The 23,989-nt window shown below is 46.1% G+C and overlaps 1 protein-coding gene across 1 annotated transcript; it reads right to left on the reverse strand.

The window, feature by feature from the left end:
* Positions 1-15,055: 15,055 nt before the first annotated feature.
* On the reverse strand, positions 15,056-21,597 carry LOC308369518 (beta-2-glycoprotein 1-like; the record flags this gene model as incomplete). Its single annotated transcript, XM_080843985.1, has 8 exons — positions 15,056-15,129; positions 15,266-15,463; positions 16,397-16,576; positions 20,098-20,286; positions 20,492-20,568; positions 20,714-20,810; positions 21,097-21,273; positions 21,528-21,597. 8 exons carry the CDS (start codon positions 21,595-21,597, stop codon positions 15,056-15,058), a joined length of 1,062 nt encoding a protein of 353 aa, XP_080700111.1.
* Between the last annotated feature and the right edge of the window lie 2,392 nt (positions 21,598-23,989).

Genomic DNA, 23,989 nt, shown 5'->3' on the forward strand with positions numbered 1-23,989 from the left:
GGTATAGAGGTTCGGTCTCCCTTCACAGACACCCCCCCCCCCCCCCCCCCCCCCCAAAGGAGAAAGGAAAACTGGAGAAGAGAGTGCTCATTTCGAGAAGAGGATCTCTCATTGCTCAAGGCTAACCCTTTCATCTTTTTGTTCCCGCCAAGTACTCATGCATAACACTTAGGAACTATTTAACTTGAACCCAACATTAGTAAAAGACTAATCCGTTTGCTTCCAAACCCAAATTACAGGAAAGATGAGTGATGTTGATTATTTGAATAGGTCCCTATGGGAGGCCTCAGAGCCCTGGGGTTTATAACACTGACCAGAGAGCTATCAGGCAGCTAGCAGTTAGCCTCAGAGCCCTGGGGTTTATAACACTGACCAGAGAGCTTTCAGGCAGCTAGCAGTAAGTGAAGCTCTCTGCCATATTAAATGCTAAACTAGTGAGAACAAACACTAGAGGAGTACCACTAGAGAGAGCTTTTAGTGTAAAAAGTGGAATTCCCAGCTAAAACAAATGCCAATGTGTTGCTTGGCGCAGAGTGAAGAGTCTGTTCATTTACTTGAGTCCATCATTCATGTTTCATTCAAAGAACATAAAAAAGCAGGGAAAGAAAGAGAGAATGTAAGAAAGAGAGGAAGAAGGAAAGAAAGAAAAGAAAGGTTTTCATCAAATTTAAGGCCTGGCTCAGCCATCAACAGGCGGGGTCATCAAAGAGCACACGGCTCATTCCCATGCCTGCTTCACAGCTCCCCTGTTAAAAATAGGCAGATCAAGTTAAGTGATCAAAAGCCGGTAGGAAACGCTGCTCTTACTCATCAAAGGCCAGTGAGGCATCTATTCGCCCCTTAACCAGAAGGGAACCTAACACTTCCTACTGATGGCGGATAGGCCAATGACTTAAAGCCCTGGGGTCTTCATGTTCACAATGAGGAGAAAAGTACAAACAAAGTGATATTTTGCCCTACTTGTGACATTTTTTCACCTTTTTCCCCCCTCTTCCTTCTATTGACTGTACGTCAACTGCAACAAGTCTTTTTCTCCTTCTTTTATCCATTACAAACAATACCAGAAGACTTCAAAGGCACTTCTATTTAATGTTCTTCCTCTCTCTCGCTCTCTCTCTCTCTCTCTCTGTCCCTCTCTTTCTCTAGTTATCTGAAAGCATACCTTTGGCCACTTAAGGGCACTGTGTCTCCCTTACCCATTTCCCACTCGTCAGGTCTTTGTCACAGTGTTGTCATCACTGCCAGTAAGAGTCCAGCAGCCCATTACAGAGGTCCATCCTGGGCAAAACAGTGTGAGAGCAACTGAGTGTGAGTGTGTGTTTGGTGAGAAAGAGAGAGAGAGAGTGTGTGTGTGTGTGTGTGTGTGTGTGTGTGTGTGTGTGTGTGTGTGTGTGTGTGTGTGTGTGTGTGAACTAAACACCACAGGAGTGTGTTTTCCCATGCCCGTGCTAATGAACTGGTGAAAGCCATCCCCAAACTTTTTCCCTTGTAATCTGAACGGAGGAGAATCAAAAACACACGCCTTTCCACAGCCCTGACGCTGCCCTTGCCAGAGAGAGAGGTCACGGGGAGTTGCGTTTCACTCCTAATCACCGCGTGTGGTTTTAGGTAGGGGGAGCCGTGGCTGCCTACCTTCATTGGGTATCTGATTGAAGCTAAATTTCGGCGCTGTTTCAAAGCGGGCATCACAACAACCTTGTTCTTTTCATTCTTGGTATCATGGGCGGCTTTCACCCTCTCCAAACATCTCTCAGATTGGCTTCACAACTGGGCCTCACTCTGTTTGTACTCAAGCGTGTTTCTGTAAATATTTTATACAGCTTTGGCAACATTATCCATGTATCTGGTGACTTCACAACAGCAACCAGATGTCCTTTGAAGTCCACTGATCCTACTTTGTAGCTGACAACAAATAACATGCACTTTTATTACACGGTAAACATTTGATGCTTTCACATTTTTTCCCTCACTCATCCTTTCAAGTTTTTTTTTTCCTTCACAGAAAAAAAAGAGGGAGACAGAGGGAGACGGGGAGAGAGAAACTTCTGCTCCCCTCTTTCTGTCTAATCCCAGAGGAAAGGGACTCGGTTAGCCGCCTTTTAAAAAAAAAGTTGGATTCTGAAATAGCCAGAACCACATCTGAGAAAAAGTACAGAGAATTAACAAGATGCGGACTTGGGGCATGAAAGGCAGGGCGAAAAAAATAAAATCATTGTTCGACACTGAGACACAGAGGAGTAATCCTGTAACATAAGTCATCCGCAGGCAATGGAACTTTTTTTTGAAGGGCAAACTGGAAAAAAACTACTCACACACACACAGTCATTCTAAACACAAACGGCCACACGGCTCCACTGTCTCTGCCGCTTCTCTACAGGCCTCAGTGTGTTTGGTCTCGGTGGCTTTGAGCGTGCTCTGCTCTACCCCCTCCGATTCTTCCTCCTCTTTTTCGCTCCGAGGCCCTGTGGGGACAGGGGGGGTGATGACAACTGCCTGGAACGCGTGGAGTCAACGGGTGCGTTTAAGGCCAGTGACTAAATCCACCCCCCTACACCACCCCCTACTCACGAGGCAGTGGCTCGGACATCAGAGAGGAGGCACGGGGCACCGACACCCTGCCCGGGAACTATGGACAATGCCACAGCTGTGTGTCACATGCAGCTGCATCCTTCCAACAAAGGCGCCATTGAAGTGCGTTTATTTATCGGCACCTCTTCCCCCCCCTGCCCACCCCCCTCTGTTAAAACCAAGATTGGGCAGCGTGCAAACCGTGCCAGCCGTTTGTTCCACGCCGACCTTTTGTAGTCAGCGTGGATGTCAAGGACGGCGGCGTGAGGTCACACAGCCAATGGCACCAGGGTGGGCAGAGACCCACCATACGCGCCGCCTGGCAGGTTCCTTGGCAACAGCAGCGCTGGCCGCCAATCAAAGGGCCGTAGATGCCCTCCGTTTTGGCACCGGTTCCCCCTATTGTTCTGAACTCGGGAAAAAAGTCATCCTCCTGTTTTTTTAGGGGGGTTGGGGGGATTAACATACCTGCATGAGCTGGCAGTATCTGTGGTAATAAAAAATCACTGAGAAATAATAAAGTTAAGGGATTACCCGCTCAGTGGCAATGCACTGGAGCCCTGGTGGTGGTAGAGGAGGAGGTGGAGAAGGAGGATGTGGTGGAGGTGATGGGTGGAGGGGGCCGACGTGTGAATGAGCAGAGCCACCAGAACGATGGAGACAGATGGGCAGGTGGTAAGACTCACGTCCGCCTCCGATGGAGAGGCAGATAAAATCCAGCCCGGAGGAGCAGGATGGGGGGCGGTACGGAGGTGTGTGGGTAGAGGACGGAGGCGAGGGAATAAATAAAATAAATCAGGGCTTGGGGGCCTTATCAAAGCTGAACTGAAAAGGCTCCAAGGCCTTGAGATAAGAAGAAGGGAAGCACTTCAGAAAGACACCGAGTCATTACGTTTACATAGTCTCACCCCGGCCAAAATGTCCAGATGCTATCTAAATCACCCTACCTCCACTACCGCAATGGAATAGTTCTTTGATTTATAAAGCATGTGGGTGCTTTTCAACCCAATGCAACCAATGTATTTTTCTTCTTCTTTACATATCTGATGCCACAGCATTGTGCCAGCATACGCAACCACATGGAATGCAGCACTGGAGCTGCCGGACTTTGTGAACGATAGCTGACTCTGAGAAGCTGTATTTAGACTCACAAAGCTGTCAAGCGTCCCTGTTGATTGTTATGTGTGTGTGTGTGTGCATGGCACAATGAATGGAACAGATTGATTCCTATGGTGGCTAAGACTGGCTGACGCTAGCAAGAAAAGCTAATGTGTCTATTGATCTCATGCTTGCAAGTCCAGATGGTAAAAAATGTTAAGGCACTTAAAGGTCATGAATGTTATAGACATACTTTACGGACATCTTTAAAGCTTGAAACTGTGGTCCAAAATGAGTAGTCAAAGCCTTCATGAATGTCCTTCTTGTGCCAGATTGAGGAAGATAAAGTGCCTATTCAGAGCACCACCAACACCAAATGAATAAACAAACACCAAAACCCTCACTCTGATTCAAAAGCAACTGCCAACAGCTTCCAGGCAAGCACAGTTCCTCTTCAGTTGAGTGAGGACAGCCATTGTCACCATTTAAGCAGTCAGCGTCTGTTTTGAGCCTATTTGTCCTCATTGATTTCAGTTTGCTGACTGATCCAAAAATCAATACGGCCGTGTTTACCGTTTATCCTGGCCTCGCAGCAGATTTGCAGCATCCGTGAATGGGGACTTGGACTCGGTGACTGTCGCCGAGGATCGAGACGAGACAAAAGAGATAGCTTTAATTACTGTCTAGATACCGCGTCAGCTCTGTCTCTCGCCTCCAATTAGGAGTGTTTAGACTGGTGGCCTTTGAAGTTGTGCACTCGCTCTCACCCCGCTAGGCTCAATGGCTTCGCCCTGGCCAAGGGTGTCCTCGCGAGGGGGGGGGGGGGCTATGCACCGCTTTTTCGCTCCGGAGTGCGTTCTCTCTTGGCCTCTCAAAGGCCAATGGCATAATCAACACAGAGAGGAGCTGTAGGAATAGTGGTGATAGAGCATCAGTTATACATGACACTTTAACGCTTATGTTTTTTTTTATTCCACAGAGCAATGGATGAACACAAAGGTTTATATCGGAATAAAGAATATATGTCAAAGAATCTTCACTTAACTACACCATAAGCAACTGAATTAGGCGTGTATGAGAGTAAATCTTCACAATCTGACATCTCTATTGGCAGCAATTTTGTGCATCTCACTGTTTCTTATAGTCCCCAACCATAACCAGTGAAAGAATTCCTCATCAGAACCAAAGAGCTTATTAAGAAAGAAACACAGAAAGGAAACAGTATTTCATCTATGGTCCAAATGTAAAGTATTAGGCTACCTTACCCAACTGAGCTGCAAAAAAGAAATATCTCAGTAGTTGGGTTTAAAAAAAACCCAGGTCCAGGTTTTCAAAAACAAACAAGCACATTTCTTTGTGTGAAACTGTTTGGAAATCAGTTCACACTGCAGGGTCTGATACCTCTGCTAGGGTTCGTACAAGAATCACACCAGAATCGCTCCAGCTCCATCCCACTGTCATCTGTGGGAATCAACTGACGAGACAAAGGAGCATTGCGAGTATAGGCCACCATCTGGTGGCCAAACCGGCAAACTAAACTAAACTTTTTACTGAATGAAGATCTTGCACTGCAACCCGTTTTGGGTGTCTAATATGAGTGTGCAGTATGTCTGGAAGCTGGATACCATTAATTGGGTGGATGCACTGAGGAGGCATCCAGGCTTTGTTGTGCTGTTGAGGATCTAATGATGTACACAGAACATAATCATCTGGCATAACATAATATCCCTTTGAAAATATTTTCATTTTATTTATTTATTTTGGGAAATGAGAGGGAATGCTCGGATGAAAAACACTGGATTGGTGTCGGGTTGAGTCAGAAAAGCACATTTCAAAGCAAGCCCCCCCCTCCCGAAACAGCCGGAGAAATCTAAAGCACGATAATAAAGCACTGCCTCGTCGCAATAATAAATAATACAACAGAGGAAATCACATGAAAAAAAAAACACCAACACTCTTTTCATCCCTGTGACTATAAGGGAGAAGAAAAGACAAAAACGAGATTCATCTTATGTGCACACGCATTTGGACTGCTTAATAATCTTAGTATTTGTTTTATTCCTGTGCAATCAGCTCTAAAGCTATCTGGCTTACTGCACTCCTTTGGTGTTGGCTTAGACGGATATGGGAGAGCAAGTGAGCTTCACATTTATGAAAAAGTCAGAGTATATAAAAGCCTATTTCTGATGACGGATACCACAGCCTGACAGCGGACACCTCGAGCAAATCCTACCAGTGAAAAAAAAAATCTGCTTGGTCTACAACTCTGTCTGGGATTATAGGTGAGGTGAGAAAGCACATTGGTGGAGAACCTGCTCGACACTTTGGATTTGAGCATGACAGGGCTGTGGGGGTGATAATCTCCACTGTGCCCACTGTGAGGGGAGTTCTCCCGCTGAGGACCCTGTCCCTGGCTGAGGGATGACACGGGTGCAATTGGGGGAGAAGAGAGAGATAATGCTTGACCAGACTCAGGGGAGGTGCTGACATGGGAGATGTGCCATGGAAACACGTGTTCACTCCTCAGCAACTACACACACACACACACACACACACACACAGAGACACACAGACAGAAAGAAACACACAGACACAGAGAGAGAAACACACAGACACAGAGAGAGAAACACAGACATAAACAGACACACAGGGGGAAACAAACAAACAGACAGACAGACAGACAGACAGACAGACAGACAGACAGAAAGACAGACAGACAGACAGGATTTGGTCCCCATCATGTTTCCAGTCCCCATGCCGTGACTCATTTCACAGGTCGGAGTTCCCACATGGCTAGTAAAACAACACACACACACACACACACACACACACACACACACACACACACACACACACACACACACACACACACACACACACACACACACACACACACACACACACACACACACACATTCACATGTGCCAGAAAAGAAAACCTTTTTACTAGAATATTTCACTTAGATATGTAGGCATTCATGGACATCACATGAATAAGTCCACATCAATTCAGTAAAAACTATTGTTTACCTAACCTATGCTTTTGCTATGAAGCTAACTGTCATTCTTCTAGTACTCAAACTGCCAAGTCCCATATTAAGTATTTAAGAACTAAATTGGCTTAAGGTTGTGCCATACACTCACAAATAACGCACCACAGAACTCTCCAAAATGTCATAGAATGTAGAACATTAATGTTAGTTAAGCTAATGACACGACATCGAGACATCGAGAACTCTCTCTGTTTGCTCAAATCCCAGATATGCTCAGTTTTGTATGAGAACGCAGCCCTGGTCTTCAAACTTAAAAATGTATATTGAGTATTATGTTTTGTAGTGAGGACTCGCATACTCGTGTATCCGGAGTACCGTGGGTATCCAGTTAGATTTTTCTGCTGTGGCCAGACAGCCCTCGAGTCAGAGTCATGCCGGGCTCACACTGTCACAGGTCTCTTCAGCACCCTCTAGAGGGCATACTCAACGGAACCCTGTCTCACTTTGATTTTGTCAACGAGTGACGGCTGGCAGCCAATCATCAACACCCAAACCTGTTTCTCCTTTGCCCTTGTTTAATCCGCACAAAAGGAGCCACGGCGTCAAGGACAAGTGGGTTGTGTTTTGCTAAACACTGCTCGAATATCTCCATTTCACAGAAGGCGTTTAAATGGAGGTACAAACAGACGACTGAAGCCAACGACTGGCGGAAACCTGCCCGAGTTCCCGGCCTCCAGTCTCTTTCCTGCCTCCACCAGTGAGCCCCTCAGCTGCACCTTGTCTACCTGGCTGATTCCCCCTAAACCTTCTCCCCTGAGTACCAGAACACGTCCAGGGGCCTTCACCTGCGCATACCCAGCCTGAACACACATTTGGAAAAATAAACACATCCGCATTGTCTGGCTTTCACTGCAATTCTGCCTCTGGTTTATTCTTGCCCCGCTACACTGTTGACATCCTTTACATTGATTGTTTTTAAATTATGATTCATGTTCCTGCAGACGTGCCCCGGCCTGGTGCAGGTCTTGACTCGCCACATGAGCTGCTCTCTTGTCTTGTCTTTGTGAGTTTGTTTTGGTTCCGTTTTTTTTTTTTTTTTTTTCACTATTTTGCCGTGTAGCCTAATGGCTTTTGGTCTAGTTTAACTAGTTTAAACTTTTTTTTAACTAGTTTAAACTTTTTTTACAACTTTTTGTCGCTGATTCCTCTCTGAAGGTTTGCTTCCGTCTGTCTTTTCACAGAACCTAATGGCTTGTTTTAGTCTTGCTTAAATTGTTCTTCTGTATTTATTTATTGACCGTGTTGATTTATTTTATTGTAAGGGCATGATTGTGCCCAGCATTCTAAGTTGCTTCTGCCAATCCCCCACTGCTCAACTCTGGCTAACAATCACCCAATCCACTACCTTTGCTGATCTCTATGAAAATGGGGAGGTCAGTAACCTACTAATTTTGTCTGAACACCCCAGTATGTGACACAGTACCATCATTTTCTACCACCCTTCTGCAGAATGAAAAGGCATTTGTGATGAATGGAAACTACAGTTAAAAAAGAATGAGGACAGGATACAGTGATGACAACTATCAACGTCTACAAAACTGGAAAAATATTGGTACAAGGCAACTTAAGAACTAATCTGAATTTCAAACCCTTAAAGCAGGAGCACAGGGAGAGTAGTCTGGCCCTCTGGATCCCTCAGAGACCACCTCAGCTGCCCCCTTGCCACCATACAGCAGCCTGGCAGAGGAGGAACAGAGTGGCAAGGAGAGGGGACTGACCATTAGTACTCCCCCTCCCATGAATTACATGAGAGATAAGCTTGCACATATGGAGAGTGAACTAGTGCAATTTTCCAGACAAACTCTCTAAGAGACTCACACAAAGCCATCCATCCAACTGTCAACAATAAAGACACATTATGAACACACCCAAACTCAGCTAAAAGAACTTCAGCATGACAGAGACACATGCAGGAAAGAGTTAGCCGCGCTAACAGAACTGCTAAAAGAAGAACAGAACACAGGCAGAACCGACCGGGACGGTCCGGAAGGACCAGCACTCCGGAGGGGAGAAAGGAGAGCTCCACCAAGACCACCATACCAGTATCCACAGAACCGCTCCCCACAGCACCCAGGACATGGAACAAGTGGAGTCTCCAGAACACCGCCAAGCAGCTCCTGAATATCCTCCCCCACCCAACCCCTAACTACCACTACTAGGCCCACCACATCATGGACCCCTACTTATACCCCCACACCCAACTCACCTAGGCGCCCCACCCCCTCCCAGGAGTGTCACATTGAACAAAGGACCACCACAAACATGGCAGCAGGGCCTCCGCTCAGCACCACCATCACAGCACCGCTCGACCTACAGCTCCTCTCTTGGCAGTAGCACAGTAGACTACGCAATAATTGGAATCCTGCATACATAGTTCTGCAAAAATGTTCTCCAGGTGAAGAGAAAAGCTCCCAACTCTGCACTTAGAGCTGAATAAGGCCTATATCCTCTACTGTTAACAGTATTAAAACAAGTGACCCACTCTGCTTTTCCTACAAAGCCCTATGCTGCCAGGAGTTCACTCAGGTCATTACACCACGACCACTTCAGCCTAAAGGCTCATGCACTCACATAATTAGACCCGACCATACAATTCCATATCATACCATAAATGTTATTTTTCTATAACAGCCTTCAAACCCGGTTATGAAGTCATTAACCCACCATATCCCTCACACAAACTCACACAAAGCCATCCATCCAACTGTCAACAATAAAGACACATTATGAACACACCCAAACTCAGCTAAAAGTCTCCAGAACGGTCAATAATACCAAAATTGTCACGTCGTGACCCCGATGACCCCCGGATAGTCTATATCTTCCGGTGGGGTCAGGGAAACTGTTCCTTTCATCTTCTCGCTACGCAGGTTTGGTGTTCGCTTAGAAGCTAAGGAAGCTAAGGAAGCTAAAAAAGTTTGGTGCTTATCCTGTCCCGTGCCGTTGGCCTCGCGACACTGTCGGAGCCGTGAACTTCTCACCCTCCAGAGGCCGCACCGACTGTGGGATAAGTACCCTGGTTCTCTTATATATCGCTGGGTTCAGCTATTGGCATCGCCTGCGCGTGCCATAGGTTGCGATGCCGTAATTACACTGTTGTGGTCAAGTCGCGTCTTCGCCCTTCCCACCACTATCAGCCAGTTACGTTGCTTAGCCAGCTGTTGCCGCAAGGAGTTGGTAATCATGGTATTCCCTATTCTGTTTGCGATTACTACGTTACTAGCGTACTACGCTACTAGCGTAACAATTCCCTAGGGGAATTATTGTGTTAATTGTGGTGACGGCTGCTTTCGCCTCTCTCCCACTACCATTCATTGTATTGCGCTACGCTACTAGCGTAACAATTCCCTAGGGGAACTATTTGTGTTAAGTGTGGTAACGGCTGCATTCGCCCTCTCCCACCATTCTTGTAGTTGCGGTTACCACGCTACTAGCGTGACAATTCCCTAGGGGAATTATTGTTTAATCGTGGTGACGGCTGCGTTTCCGCCCCCTCTCCCACCATTCATTTTCTGTTTTCTTACGGTTACTACGTTAATAGCGCAGTAACAATTCCCTAGGGGAATTATTGTGTTAATCGTGGTGACGGCTGCTTTCGCCCCTCTCCCACCACCATTCATTGTATTTTGCAGCTGGACGTTCCAGGGGCTCAGCCGGCTCCGGCCAGTGCCTTCTTCAGGCGGGGCCCAGCCCCCGCCAAACTGCTCGTACCCCCATCAGAGGAGTATCTGGGGGAGTTAAAGGAGTGCTGGAGGAATTCCAGAGCCCTTCATCGTCTGACGAGCAATGGCCGGGCCCTGGCTGCCATGCAGGACATGCCCATGCACGGGTTGGCCGATATGCCAGCCTCCTCACAAAGGCCTATGGTGCAGCGGCACATATGGAACTCCATGTCCCACCTAGTCCTCGCCCTGTCAGCATCCCTACAGGGTGCCGAAGTGGACCCGTCAGTCCAAAGCCTGAGCGACGCTTCTCTTCAGGCATTTGGGCTGATGTCCAGAGAGTTGGGGCGGGTTATGTCTACCCTCGTCCAGGCTCGCCGTCAGGTTTGGCTGGCGCAGTCTCCCCTTACAGTGGCATGTAAGAAGGCCATCCTCACTGTGCCGGTGGAACCAGGGGAGTTGTTCGGACCCGCCGCCCTGGAGGCGCTCCAGCGCACCGTCCAGGCGGGGAAGACTCGGGAGGAGCTGTCTGGGCTTAGGAGGAGGGTGCCTCCTCCTCCTGGTAGGCCTGGAGGGGCCGCGTCTGTTCCACGGCACAACCCGCGGTCACAGGCCCGTTCAAGGGGCTACTACAGGGCCCAATGCCCACAGCCTGTTCAGCAGCAGGCGAGGGCCTTTCAGTTTCCCGGGCAACAGCCCGCGGGCCAGCCTCGCGCTCCTTTCGCAGCCTTTCGTCCCCCCAAAGCCCCTAGGGGCGGGGGGGGGCAAGGCGCTGAGGCCCAGCAGCAGCTCAGTTACTGGGCTGCTTCCAGCAGGGACCCGTGGGTGCTTACCACCTTAACCCACGGGTACCACCTTCAGTTCCGACGCCGGCCCCCAGCCTATGGCCGGGTCAAAATGACCACCATAAAAGATCCGGCAAAAACCCAGGCCCTTACCCAGGAGCTATCCGTCCTCCTGGACAAGGGTGCCAGCGAGACGGTAGACCCCCTGACACAACCCGGGGGGTTCTACTCGACCTACTTTCTTGTGGCAAAGAAAGATGGCGGATTCCGCCCCATCCTCGACCTGAGGGGCCTCAACAGGTTCCTGAAGGTCTTGAGGTTCCACATGTTGAGCACGGCAGAGGTTCTGCGTACGATAACCAGGGGGGAGTGGTTTACGTCACTGGACCTCAAGGATGCCTACTTTCACGTACCCGTAGCACGCCACCACAGACAGTTTCTGCGGTTTACGTTTCAGGGGCGGCACTTCCAGTTCAGGGTGCTCCCATTCTGCCTCTCCCTTTCTCCACATGTCTTCTCCAGGTGTGTGGCTGCAGCCCTCTCACCCCTACAGTCGCAGGGCACGAAAATCTTGCCCTACCTGGACGACTGGCTCCTTTGTGCCCTGTCCCGGTCTCAGGTGGCCCTGGACACGACAAACCTCCTTGCCCATGTGGCCCGTCTGGGCCTCAGGGTAAATTTTACAAAGAGCTGCCTGGTCCCGTCAGAGACCACAGTCTTCCTTGGGGTGACCCTCGATTCGGTCACCATGAGGGCTTGCCCATCGCCACGGCGAGTGGACGACATCCTGTTCCTGCTTCCCCAGTTTTGGGAAGGCAGGCAGTTGCGGTGGCCTTCTCAGGACCGCTCAGAGCACATCAATGTTCTGGAGCTGCGGGCTGTGCACAGGGCATTGCAGGCTTTCCTGCCCTTCTTGGAAGGTGCTCGTGCGGTCGGACAATGTTTCAGCCGTCTCCCACATCAACCACCAGGGGGGAACCAGGTCTGCACGGCTGTTGCTGGCATCCCAGGACCTCCTGCTGTGGACGGCACCACGTCTAGCCAGCCTGAGGGCAATGTATCTGCCCGGGGAACGCAACCGGGATGCAGATATTCTCTCCCGTGGCGAGCTCCCGTCGGGCGAGTGGCGGCTTCACCCAGAGGTGGTCCTCAACATCTGGGATGCCTTTGGCAGAGCAGGGGTGGATCTCTTTGCCTCAGAGGAATCCACCCACTGTCCCCTCACCTGGACCTGGTTCACCTGGACAGAGGGGGGCAGCCCTCTCGGCCAGGATGCTCTCGCCCACGATTGGCCAGAGGGTCTCCTCTACGCATTCCCGCCAATCCCATTGGTTTTCCCAACTCTGCAAAGGGTGCTTCAGCAGGGCCACAGGCAGCTGCTGGTAGCCCCCTTCTGGCCAGGGAGGACGTGGTTCCCGCTTCTGCGCAGGCTCTGCAGTGGGGCGCCGATGCGCCTCCCCGACAGGAAGGATCTCCTCTCTCAGTTGCAGGGTCGGGTATGGCACCCCGACCCTCATCGGTTGCGGCTGTGGCTCTGGCCACTGCAGGGCCCAACCCACTGCTGAGTGTTCGGACATTGTCCGCGATACCATACTGAATGCCCGGGCACCCTCTATCCGGGCGCAGATGAAAACAGGTGGCGAGGACCCCGTGCACTGCGGGGTCCCGAGTGTCCTACAGTTCCTCCAGTCTCTCCTGGATGGGGGCCGGTCCCCGGTTACCCTGAGGGTGTATGTGGCGGCTATATCCTCCCGGCATGCTCGGGTGGATAATGGAACAGTGGGAAGCCACAGGCTGGTGTCCCTTTTTCTGAGGGGCGCCTTACGGCTGCGCCCCCCACGAGCACGGCGCAATCCAGCATGGGATCTGCACCTTGTGCTTGAGGCCTTGGGCTTACCTCCCTTTGAACCCCTGGCTCAGGCAGAGCTGAAGTGGGTCTCATTTAAGACGGCCTTTCTCCTCGCCATCACATCGGCGAAGCGCGTCAGGGAGCTCCACGCACTGTCCGTGAGCAGCTCCTGCTTGAGGTGGAGTTCGGATGGCTCAGGGGTTTCCCTGTGGCCAAACTCCGCCTTCCTCCCGAAGGTTTTGACTACGGCGAACCTCAATCACCCTATACACCTGGCGCAGCTTGTTCCCCCTGAAGGGGAAGACAGGCTGGAGGTGCTGTGCCCTGTGCGGGCCCTGAGGGCATATGTGGCTGCGACCGCTAGCGTTAGACGGTCGGAGCAGCTGTTTGTTTGCTATGGGGGCCCTAGGAGGGGCTCTGCCCTGTCCAAACAGCGGCTGTCCCATTGGGTGGTGGAGGCCATCACCCAGGCATATAGAGGAAGTGGGCACCCCCTGCCATCCAGGGTGAGGTGCCACTCCACTAGAGCGGTCTTAACGTCCTGGGCAGCCTTGCAGGGCGTATCCCTGGAGGACATCTGTGAGGCAGCGTCGTGGGCGTCGCCTAGTACCTTCTCCAGGTTCTACCGGGTGAACGTCGCCACTCCCCATCCATTGGCTGTGGTCCTGTTGCCTGACTCCCCTGCTTTCCCTCAGTGAGGTAAGTGTTGGAGTTCTTCGTGACTTTGTTGGTATACGTCATCCAGTGCTTGAAGCACCGTCTAGCGGTCAGTAAGGATGAAATAGAACGAAAGTTACGTATGTAACTACGGTTCTATGAATCACTGGATGATCACTGGTCATCGGGGTCACGACGTGACAATTTTGGTACTATTCCTCGAACCTGCGCATGCGCGAGATGGATCATCCAGTGCTTGAAGCACCGTCTAGCGGTCATCCAGTGATTCATAGAACCGTAGTTACATCCGTAACTTTCGTTTGTTTGTCTTATTAGTTTCTCCTGTGTCCTGTTAATTCCCCTTGTTAAGTCCACCTGTGTCTCATTGTCTGCCCTGCCTTGATTGTTATCACCTGTCCCTTGTTATCTGTTGTGTGTGTGTGTGTGTGTATATATATATAGTCCATGATTTCTTGTCTCTCATTGCGTTCTCGTCAGATTTGTTACGTGTTTGTTTCTCTCTGTCTCCTCTGTGGTTTCTCCGTGTTCACATTGTTTACATTTAGTTTCTCGTGTTGCCAACCCTGGACTGTATTTGATTTCTCTTTTGCCTTGCCCATTTGGATTTGTTTGCCTGCTGTTGGACTGTCTTACCGTGTACCGAACCCTGGATATGTAAACGTTTATTCTCCATCATACTCCTGTTGTCTGAGTCGGGCGATGAGTTCTACACACAACCGCAATTCGTAACACAATTAATTTCCCACTGGTGTTTTAACAACTAATTCTGATTCTGCGACTCACACTTGCCCACATGCAGGGAAAAGGAGGGTCTATTTTCATCTCTTGGCTGCAACTGTGACAAAAACCTCCTGCAACACTGGCTTTTCCCTCGAGGAGAGAGAACACAGACATCAAGTTGCTCTAACGAGTGCCTGATAAGAAAATGTGATTCTGCTCCTTCTCATTATGTAGTCCAACTAATTTCAGTCCCTCTCAGGATAGTCAGCAAAAACATGAGCGTGTTAAGATGGGACAGCAACCTGTTACTATCAAGACATGAAAGACCTGACTTACAAGTAGTCTTAGTGAGCTGCCAAAACCCTCTAAAGAAGTTTTCGATCATTTAACTAAAAACTATTTTTTTTTTATTCTTGTGTACAAAATCAGTATCCACGGTATGCTCAATGGATAGAGGGATAGACAACCTGCACCTGTGTGAGGTAGATATGGCACTGTACACAATACGTCTTGAACACTTTTAATGGGAGCAGGAACAGCCCAAAATTGTATTTACATAAAATATAATGCCAATGAGAAATCCTTTGTAAGTCTTGAACTTGGCTGTGTCCGTCAACTCAGCCGACTTTCCATCAGGCTCTTTTAAGCTCTTCGACACATGTCAATCTCAGATGGAAGAGAACCTGGGAAAATGTTGTAATTTCTCCAGTTTGGCTCTGCATATAGACAGACAGAAAGACACACACAGACCAGGTTAAATCATATGAAAAACTTTGCAAACATTATTTAGTGTATTAGCTATTACAATAAACACTTCCAACAGTAGTGCTCGAATGCTTGATTGTCCCTTACCCTTAAAACACTCTGGGATCTTCAAAGAGCCATCAACGCATTGGGTTGCAACTGGATATCCACATTCTTTCTCCTCGTCGAGACAATAAACTGCCACATACTCTGAGTGGAACATTCTGTTTGGCTTAAAGTCCTTAATCCATATCTTTTGTCCTTTATAGAAGATTCGTCCTCTTTCGATGTTGACGGTGCATGGAGCTGCAGTCAATGAAGACAGGAGGGAGATATATAAGAACATTTGTACTTATTGTAGCCAGTTGAATTCTGGCTCTTCCCGCTTCCCTTACACGCTGATCCCTGCCACCGAGGGGGGCGGGGCAGGCACGTAAGTTCATTCAGTCATTTAGCTTCCAGGGTATAAAGTAGCCTAGTAGGTAGGCATATCTGCCTCTCTGACTGTTTGCCCTGGGTGTTACGCTGGAGTCTATCGCCAGGTATGTTGCGATTTGGTTGTCTTATCAAGAGTATTCATGCCTGGCGTTAATACTTCCTTGTCCACCTGTAGCTCCGCGTCTCCACTATTCCGGCATTGCCGTAGGGAGCCTGATTGGCTTGTAGCGTTAAGGCCCCCACATACTTATCTGACCCTGCTCTCTGATCTCACGAGGCACGCCCTAAAACGCCCTCCTTGAAGTGGGACCACACCTTTGAGCACCTCGGAGAGCCATCCGAGGGTTTCGGATGGCCTCTGGAGCACCGCTTGAATTTTCTCACTATCCGGCTCGAGCTGTCCGACACCCCTGGCTAAAATCACATTTCCTGTTTCGTTCCCTATATGACAGCACCGCCGTTTTTTAAAAAATCGCTGAGAGATCGCTGGGAACCTGGGGCTGGAGGTCCAGTGGTCCCTGGAGAAGTGGGTATACTCTTAATTTTTTTAAGCAGCCCATAAAGCACAGGATAAACACCCTGTTTTGAGAAGTGGGTTTTCTCAATGCTGACTGAAAAATAAGCGGGTATACTCCGTATACCTGCGTATACCCTGGACTACACCACTGACTATGGCCCATTAGAGTCTAATGTTTTACACTGTAAGCAAAATCAGTATTTGTTCACAAGCAACATTAACATAATGTAACATAACATGCTGAAAAACATGGACAATGTTGCTGATACATGATCAGTTCTCACCTCCACACACTGGCTTGGCGGACCACTGGCCTGTTTTTTCGCACTCGATCTCTGAAAGTCCATCCATGACGTGGTTCAAGTTACAGCCGTACTTCACTCTCTCCTTGTAGCTGTGCTCCCTCCTCACTGCAGATGTGATGAAGCCGTTTCGTATTTCAGTTGGGGCTGGGCAAACCACAGCTGCAAGAGATGAGCAATGAGAGGATTATGTTGAGGAACCAGAGTCCATCAAAAAGTAGATAAATTCATAAAAGAGTTCCAGACAAGAAACACATCTGGAGGCAGAAATGCAAACCGGAACTATCTGACAGTTTGTCTTTAAATGCCCAGGCCTAACAGATATGTATCCTGTGTCATGTGCATAAACATTTTTGGTCTACACAAATGCAGAAAATGAATGCCTGCCCCTTTCACTTTTGAGTCTAATATCTTTAAACTGGACTGCAGTAGCGTACCGTCAGGGCCTGCTAAGCGGTCTCTGCAGGCCACCTTTATTTTCCCAACTATTAATATCCAGCCCTGTGGTTCATACTTGGGTGCGGCCTATGAATGGGAATTATTATTTCCGTCAACATTAGAAACATGCACAGTAAATCGGCCAGGTAAAGCGTGAATGGGTCTCTTTCTCTCTCTTTCACAACATGGGATAGATAACGCATTTTCATTCACACATCCATAAAGATAAAGTAAAGGTGTCATGTATTCCTACCCGACTGTTTTGAACCGGTTGCCTGTGGGAGGTGTAAAACATAGGAGGTCTCATGTCAGTTCACCTAGCTATCTTTAGCTTAGGGTTAGCTTAAAGATATTTAGCAGGCGTTTTTATTAGTGCTGTCAGTTTAAAGCGTTATTAACGTCGTAAACGCAAACCCATTTTAACGCCGTTAATTTTTCTATCGCGCGATTAACGCATTAGATTAACGTTCTTGTTGCCCTCCCAAACTGTGTAGCAGGCTAACGTTACGTTTGCGTAAATAGTGAGCGCGATACGGCGAAATAGATGATAAAAAGCTTCTGAATAGAAAGTTTACCTTTAAAAGTTGTGTTGTGCAAAAAAAGTGAGCTTCACTGTTGTCTGAGAATGTCAACAGGCAGCTGGCTGAAAGCACAGAAGTAGTAGGCTTACCTTTTATTGGTAACCTAAGTGTTACTGTTCATTGTTTTTTAAATAAGAGGCCTGGCTTCTATGTTCACAGCAAACTTGAAAAAAAGAAAATATGCCGCCATGGTTTAACTGCATTATAGGCTGAGTCCTTGTTTATCTGAAATGTGCACTTTATAATTTTATTTTGTACCGCCCTGTTTGGCAATGTTGTTTTTCAATAAAATAAAACATTGCATAAAGCAAGCCAATCCACCTTCCATGTTGATAAGAGCATTAAAATAAAATAAAAATGATGGAAAGAGACATTTAGCCACCATAGAACTCTTAAACTTTATGTCAAACAATTATTTAAAAGAAAGCCTTTATTGTCATTACATTCTCATACAACGAAATTTGATCTAATCAAGGTATGTATGTTTTCACCATACATTTGTGTGCCTGTTATTTGAGCAGGTCTTGTGCACCACAACAAATTACAACAAACTAATTTACTGTCCCGAGAATATCTTTCCTACATTGTATTTGTATTGACCGGCAGAACGAAGATTCGAGTAGTGAACCTTATTTCAACACGTTTGGCTGGGCAACACGTTCTCATTCCCAACTCGTCAAAATGTGAAGCTTGGTCAGTGGCCCTATAGCGTCAAGAAGTGACGCTTTAGCTACCTTCTAGCGTCATTTTTCGACGCGCAAGGATGTTTCATTGATTCCTATTAGCAGGGGCGGCCCTAGCACATTTGGCGCTCTAGGCGAGCTTCACTCCTGGCGCTTTCAAACCCTATTTTGGCTTGTACGACTGCATTTCTTTCACATAAACACAACAACGATTGCAACGATGAACAAACATTAATTGAAGAACAAAATCACAGAGAAAATGTCAGGCCTGTGCTGAATTACGCTCCGGCCACGCCCCCCTGTTCAACTGTTTATGGACACACACACCTCCACGTCATCTTCCCAATCGCCTGCAAATAATGTTTTCTTAGTCTACTAATAGTGAATCTAAAATTATTTAACAAAAGTATTGTAACAAATCACGGAATCGCCTTATATTTGTTATGGCGTTTTTCTACTTAACACATCACAATGTCAAAATGGCCCGGGCTTTTGCACTGGTACAAGTTATCTCGAACAGACTGTGTCACACACCTGTATAAACTCAGTCCTAACACAGAACAACGACATGCAATAAAAACAGTAAGGAACATTGTTAGGGAGCATCATTGCTATTTTGTAGTTATTAAGCATTTTGGTGTTTTTGGACAGCCTGACATACTTTTTTTATTCCAAGATGCATAGCTCTGGATTAGTTCAATCATGTCTAATTAAACTGGCTAGCTCGCTCCAACGAAACTAATGTTGTTATGATTACTTCAATTTGTATTTCATAACACATTGAAAATGACGCAAATTGCGGTAGCCTACAGCTGAACTTGAACTGATGTTTAGACTGAATGGCAATAACAAGGAACGTCACAAGTCACTGGCTAGCTAGCGTTACAATATTTGGATTTTTACCAGTATTCCTCACTTGTTGACAAGTTGCCGTGTTTGTCTTCCTTAATGGGTGTGCTATTCAACGAGTAAGATATTTGTAGTGGTGTTGCACTGGCTATTGGCTTTATATGTGCCAGTAATAGTATATATACTTTACTATTATTATATATATGTACATAAAAACTTTTTGATGTACAGTGCAAGCGACAAGAAGGGGAGAAATGCAGTCTTACAAGCCAAAATAGGGTTTGAAAGCGCCAGGAGTGAAGCTCGCCTAGAGCCCAAATGTGCTAGGGCCGCCCCTGCTAATAGGTATCAATGAAACATCCTTGCGCGTCGAAAAATGACGCTAGAAGGTAGCTAAAGCGTCACTTCTTGACGCTATAGGGCCACTGACCAAGCTTCACATTTTGACGAGTTGGGAATGAGAACGTGTTGGGCTGGAAAGCTTTGAAGATTCACCATCACTTCCTATTACCTCCCACCTATCTTTTATTTGGCTAACTCAGACATGGTGTCATCTTGTGTAATATATCGGTAGGTGACAAGAGTGTGACTTTGAATGAAATAATTCATTTTTGTTTATTAGTAAGTCTAGATTTTGAATGCGACAAAAAAAAATGAACATTTAACCACATTTCACACTGACAGGACAGTGGTATTACATCAATAAAGTACTTATATGTCGGTAACCTTTGATATGGTCACGATGCTCTATGAATAATTGGAATAAATGGAAGGGAGGAATACGGACGAGACATAAGTGTGAACAACGGAGAGAAGGATAAGGCTACTGTTGGAGAGGATGACACGAGGACATTGTGTGCTAGCAAAATTTGCCTGTTGGTCAATTTGTTAATAATGTAATTGATCTATCTTTAAGTTGTGATGCATATTTACAAACAAGCTTATAAGCTAGGCTACAGATGAATTGATTTTCTGCTAGTCTAACGTTTCACTGACAAAAATTGCTGATGTGCACACCTATCTAATTTTTAGAAATGACGCCTTTACGAAACACACAGCATGTAGCATGATGAGTTAGTACAGCAAATTAAAGTATGCAAAGCCTTTAGTATTCTGAATCTTTTTCACTTACGTCGACATTCTGGAGGCTCTGTCCATCTACCATTGGCTTGGCAGTAGGCTCTCTCATTGCCAAACATTACGAGTTGGTGATCACACTCGTATCGCCCTCCGAATCCAAATTGAACAATGTTTCCAACTGGCTTTTTGTCAAAAATGATTTTGCCATAATTGGGGGTTTGGGGCAAGCCACATGTGACAGCTAGTAAACAAAGAAGATGCTGTCAACATTGAGTATACATAATAACATGGAGATTCATTCCTGATGAATGTTGACCAATGTTGTGCTGGACCATCTGTGTTTTAAAACACCAAGATGTTTCAAAAAGCTGGTCTAAAATGAGCAGCATACTATTCTTTTTCAGTATTATTATTCACTTTAAGAGAATGCTTTGAAAAAATCTTACATTCACAAACAGGAGTAGGGTGACTCCATTCTCCATCATGCATACAGGTACTGGTGTTTGTTCCATTTAGAACGTACCTGCAGAACAGGCACAAACATAAGAGACCATGGAAAGACACAGTGAAATTAAACCTACATTAACTTTGATGAACTGCTTTACAGTTTCCAAAATAATCATTTTTTTAGGGCAGAAACACAAAAGTAGACTTGAATGGTTCCTCACCCCTCGTCACAAGTGTAGTTGATGGTACTCGTGAACACAATGTCAGAGAACTCAGCCTTTCCATGTGCTATGTCATCAGGTGGAGGACAGCTTTTCGCTGCAAAATCATTCAGGTGTGTGATTACACTAAGTACTTTTTGAGACTGTAAATTCAACAAACAATAACTAACTTTTTTTATGAGAAGGAGTTGATGAGATCTGACTGCTAATATCAATGTGTGCTTATATATTGACTTAAAGCTTATTAAAACATTACACCTTTAATTATGAAATACAACCCCATCTCAACTCCCTGTCCTGGGTTTTAGGTCAACAGTGATCGGAGCCTAAATCCATCTTCTACATTATTCTACATCCACAGCAGTGCGGTGTTGTGGACTCACGTGCACATTTGAAAGTGACTCTACTCCATTCTCCGGTGTTGGAGCAGACAATGACGCGGGAGCCACCAGCCTGGGAGTAGCCTGGTGCACAGGAGAGAACCGCATCCTCACCGGGCTCGTACACTCTCTGGAGGACTTCTCTTACCACCCCACTCGGGAGAGAGGGAAGCCCACATTCTATAAACAGGAACGCACGCACAAGGAAACACTTACAAGGTCTTCATTCATGCACAATCTGAAACAAAAAGCCAGGCAAGCTTCTTCGCGAGGGGAGAACACAGAAATCAAACATCAAAACCCACTTTCAGAGTTAATCAGAAGGAAAACAGTGAACATAGCATGAAAAGGAAGATAACAGAAATAAACAAATCAAATTTCAATAATCAAAACCCACTTTTAGAGTTAATCAGTAGGAATACAGAGAGCCTTACTTATCGTTGATGAAACAGCAGTGTGAATGGATACTTCAAGGAGCAGCAGGAAATAAAGGCGAAAACTCATTTTCAGTGACAAATAGACAGTGAGAGACGAGTCTGTTCAGCAGCTGAGGGCAAGCACTAAGGATTGCTTCACTCTGCTCTTATTTGCTGCTTGCACAGAGCTCCGATAAGGCTGGATGACACAGTATGACCAAGTTATTTCCCCACTCACAGACTATTTACCAATAGGCCCCTTCCTCTTGTAAACTCGGAGAAGGCAAACTGACCATAAAGGACATTACAACTGACAGCGTAATTTTAAATAATAATTTGGCATTACCTGGGGCACCACTATCACTACTACTTTAAGACATATGAAACATGGGTTTTTCTACTGTCTTCACTTCATTTGTCCATAATGAATTCAAACTGACACAATTATATGTGCTGTGTAATAGGATTGACATCCTGACCTGAATCAGTCAAATTGTGAGTGTTGTTGTGTTGTGGCAGTGTAACTTGGGGCAGAAAATCTTGGTTAGAAACATGTTCATTCATAACAGATCAAACCATTCCAAATATTGTTGTCAAAGTTAGTAATGGTAACAATAAGACAAACTCCGATAACTGACTGATTACTTTAAGGCCATTTTTTTTTCAGTTTGTTTGCAGCATCCCGTGTTCAATGTTCCAGAGAGCAAAGGTCACAGTGAAAGCAAATTGGCTCAAAGTTGAAGAGTAACTTGTATCTATTTTTTACTCTCGCTCGACCACTGTGTCTTCTCCCATTCTCTCGCACTGTGATATGCATCACAGTTCAAATAAATATCACTGAACATGGCATGAACATTACATTACTGAACAGGATTTTGACAGCAGACAAACATTACATCACTGAACGTGTCCATTTACAGTCCTAGTCTTTAGTCTGTACTGTTTGTATTTTTGTGGTAGACAATGCAAACAATAGTTTGGAATGTTTTAAACAAAACAGAAAAGACACTGAACGCATTGGCGTAATATCTAAATGCACTGATCCAAGTAACGAGTGAGGAGACAATAAAAGTCCAACTCCAATGTGGCAATTAGTTGCTGCAGATACTTTCACTGCTTAAACAGAAAGTTTAGTCCGATTAAAAATGAATCAAAACAAACAAAAACCTGCCCTTTTCCAGTGTTTGCGGTTTACTCCCCTGTGTAAGAGTCAGGGACGTGCAGTCATAGGAGGCAGGGGGGGCAGAAAAAAAATAAAATAAAAAAATAATAATTAAAAAAAAATTATAATTATAATAATATACTGTATATGTATGTATTATAAAATACATATTCATATTTCTCTAGTTATCTGTGTTACGAGTGTCATTTCTGCATGATTCCGATCATTTCAAGCATTTTTATTATCAAAATCGCTGAATTTGAATCGGTTCCCAGTGACAGTGATCAGCCAATGAACATGCACGTGCCGTCAAGGGAGGCAGATGCATTGGTGTCTATGGGCAGCTGAGCCAGTGCCTCCCCTAGAATTGCGCAATCACTCCAAACTGGGTTTAACGCATGCGTGCGCAAGCGTAGAACCATTGAGTTGAGTTCAAAACGCATTGAAAAATATTGTTAGTGAGGCAGGCAGTACCACTGCTTCAAGAAGGGAGGCGAGCGAGAGCTCAATTGTCGGGTATATTTTGGTTCTAAAAGTGGACTTCTTCTACATTTCTGCTTGACGGCGAAAATGGTGTTGTATTGCTAAGGTTGTATTGCTAAGCTGAAGCAGTTCTCAAAACTGGACTTGCAGTCCAAACGTGAAATGATTAATAATGGGAGACCAATGGCGGAGCTAAAATGTTTGCTTCAAACGACGGGACAGAAGTGTTTGGAGTGTTTCAAGTTTCCCAACGGGACATATTCATGAAAAGGACAACGGATTTTTACTGAACTAAACGGGTCGGGGAGCCGTGAGTGGATTACTTTGGTTTCACCTCAAATTGACGGTTAAGAGCTCGAACGAAATTGCACCAACTTTAAATTATACCGGTCAGTAGAACATTTTGGTATTGTGTGCTATGTCTGCGGTGTTTAACTGTTTGCTTGTTAATACGTTGTGAGAATAAATATGTAATTGCTTTTTTTCTAAACTGCGAATTCAAGTGTCCGAGTTGTGTAAAAGGTAATTTAAATTAGCATCCCACCAACGTAGTTATATTTTCCCTAGACAAAATGAAATGAGCCATATCATTGGTGGGAGGGCTACATACGCTACCTTGTAACTATTGATATCTTATTTGACACGGTATAAAAGTTCAATTACTACACCGATTGTACGTTTAGCTGTAGGCCTCGTAAAAGTCAGTTGACTATTGAGCCGCATAACTACTTATAATAAAAAAAACCCTGATCGTTTAAAACTAATAGTATTAGACAATAAAACATAACGTTTTTTCAGTTCTGGTGAGATGACAATTTTTAAACCATAAGCATAT

Source organism: Sprattus sprattus, assembly GCF_963457725.1.
Source record: "Sprattus sprattus genome assembly, chromosome: 1".
NCBI lineage: Eukaryota > Metazoa > Chordata > Actinopteri > Clupeiformes > Clupeidae > Sprattus > Sprattus sprattus.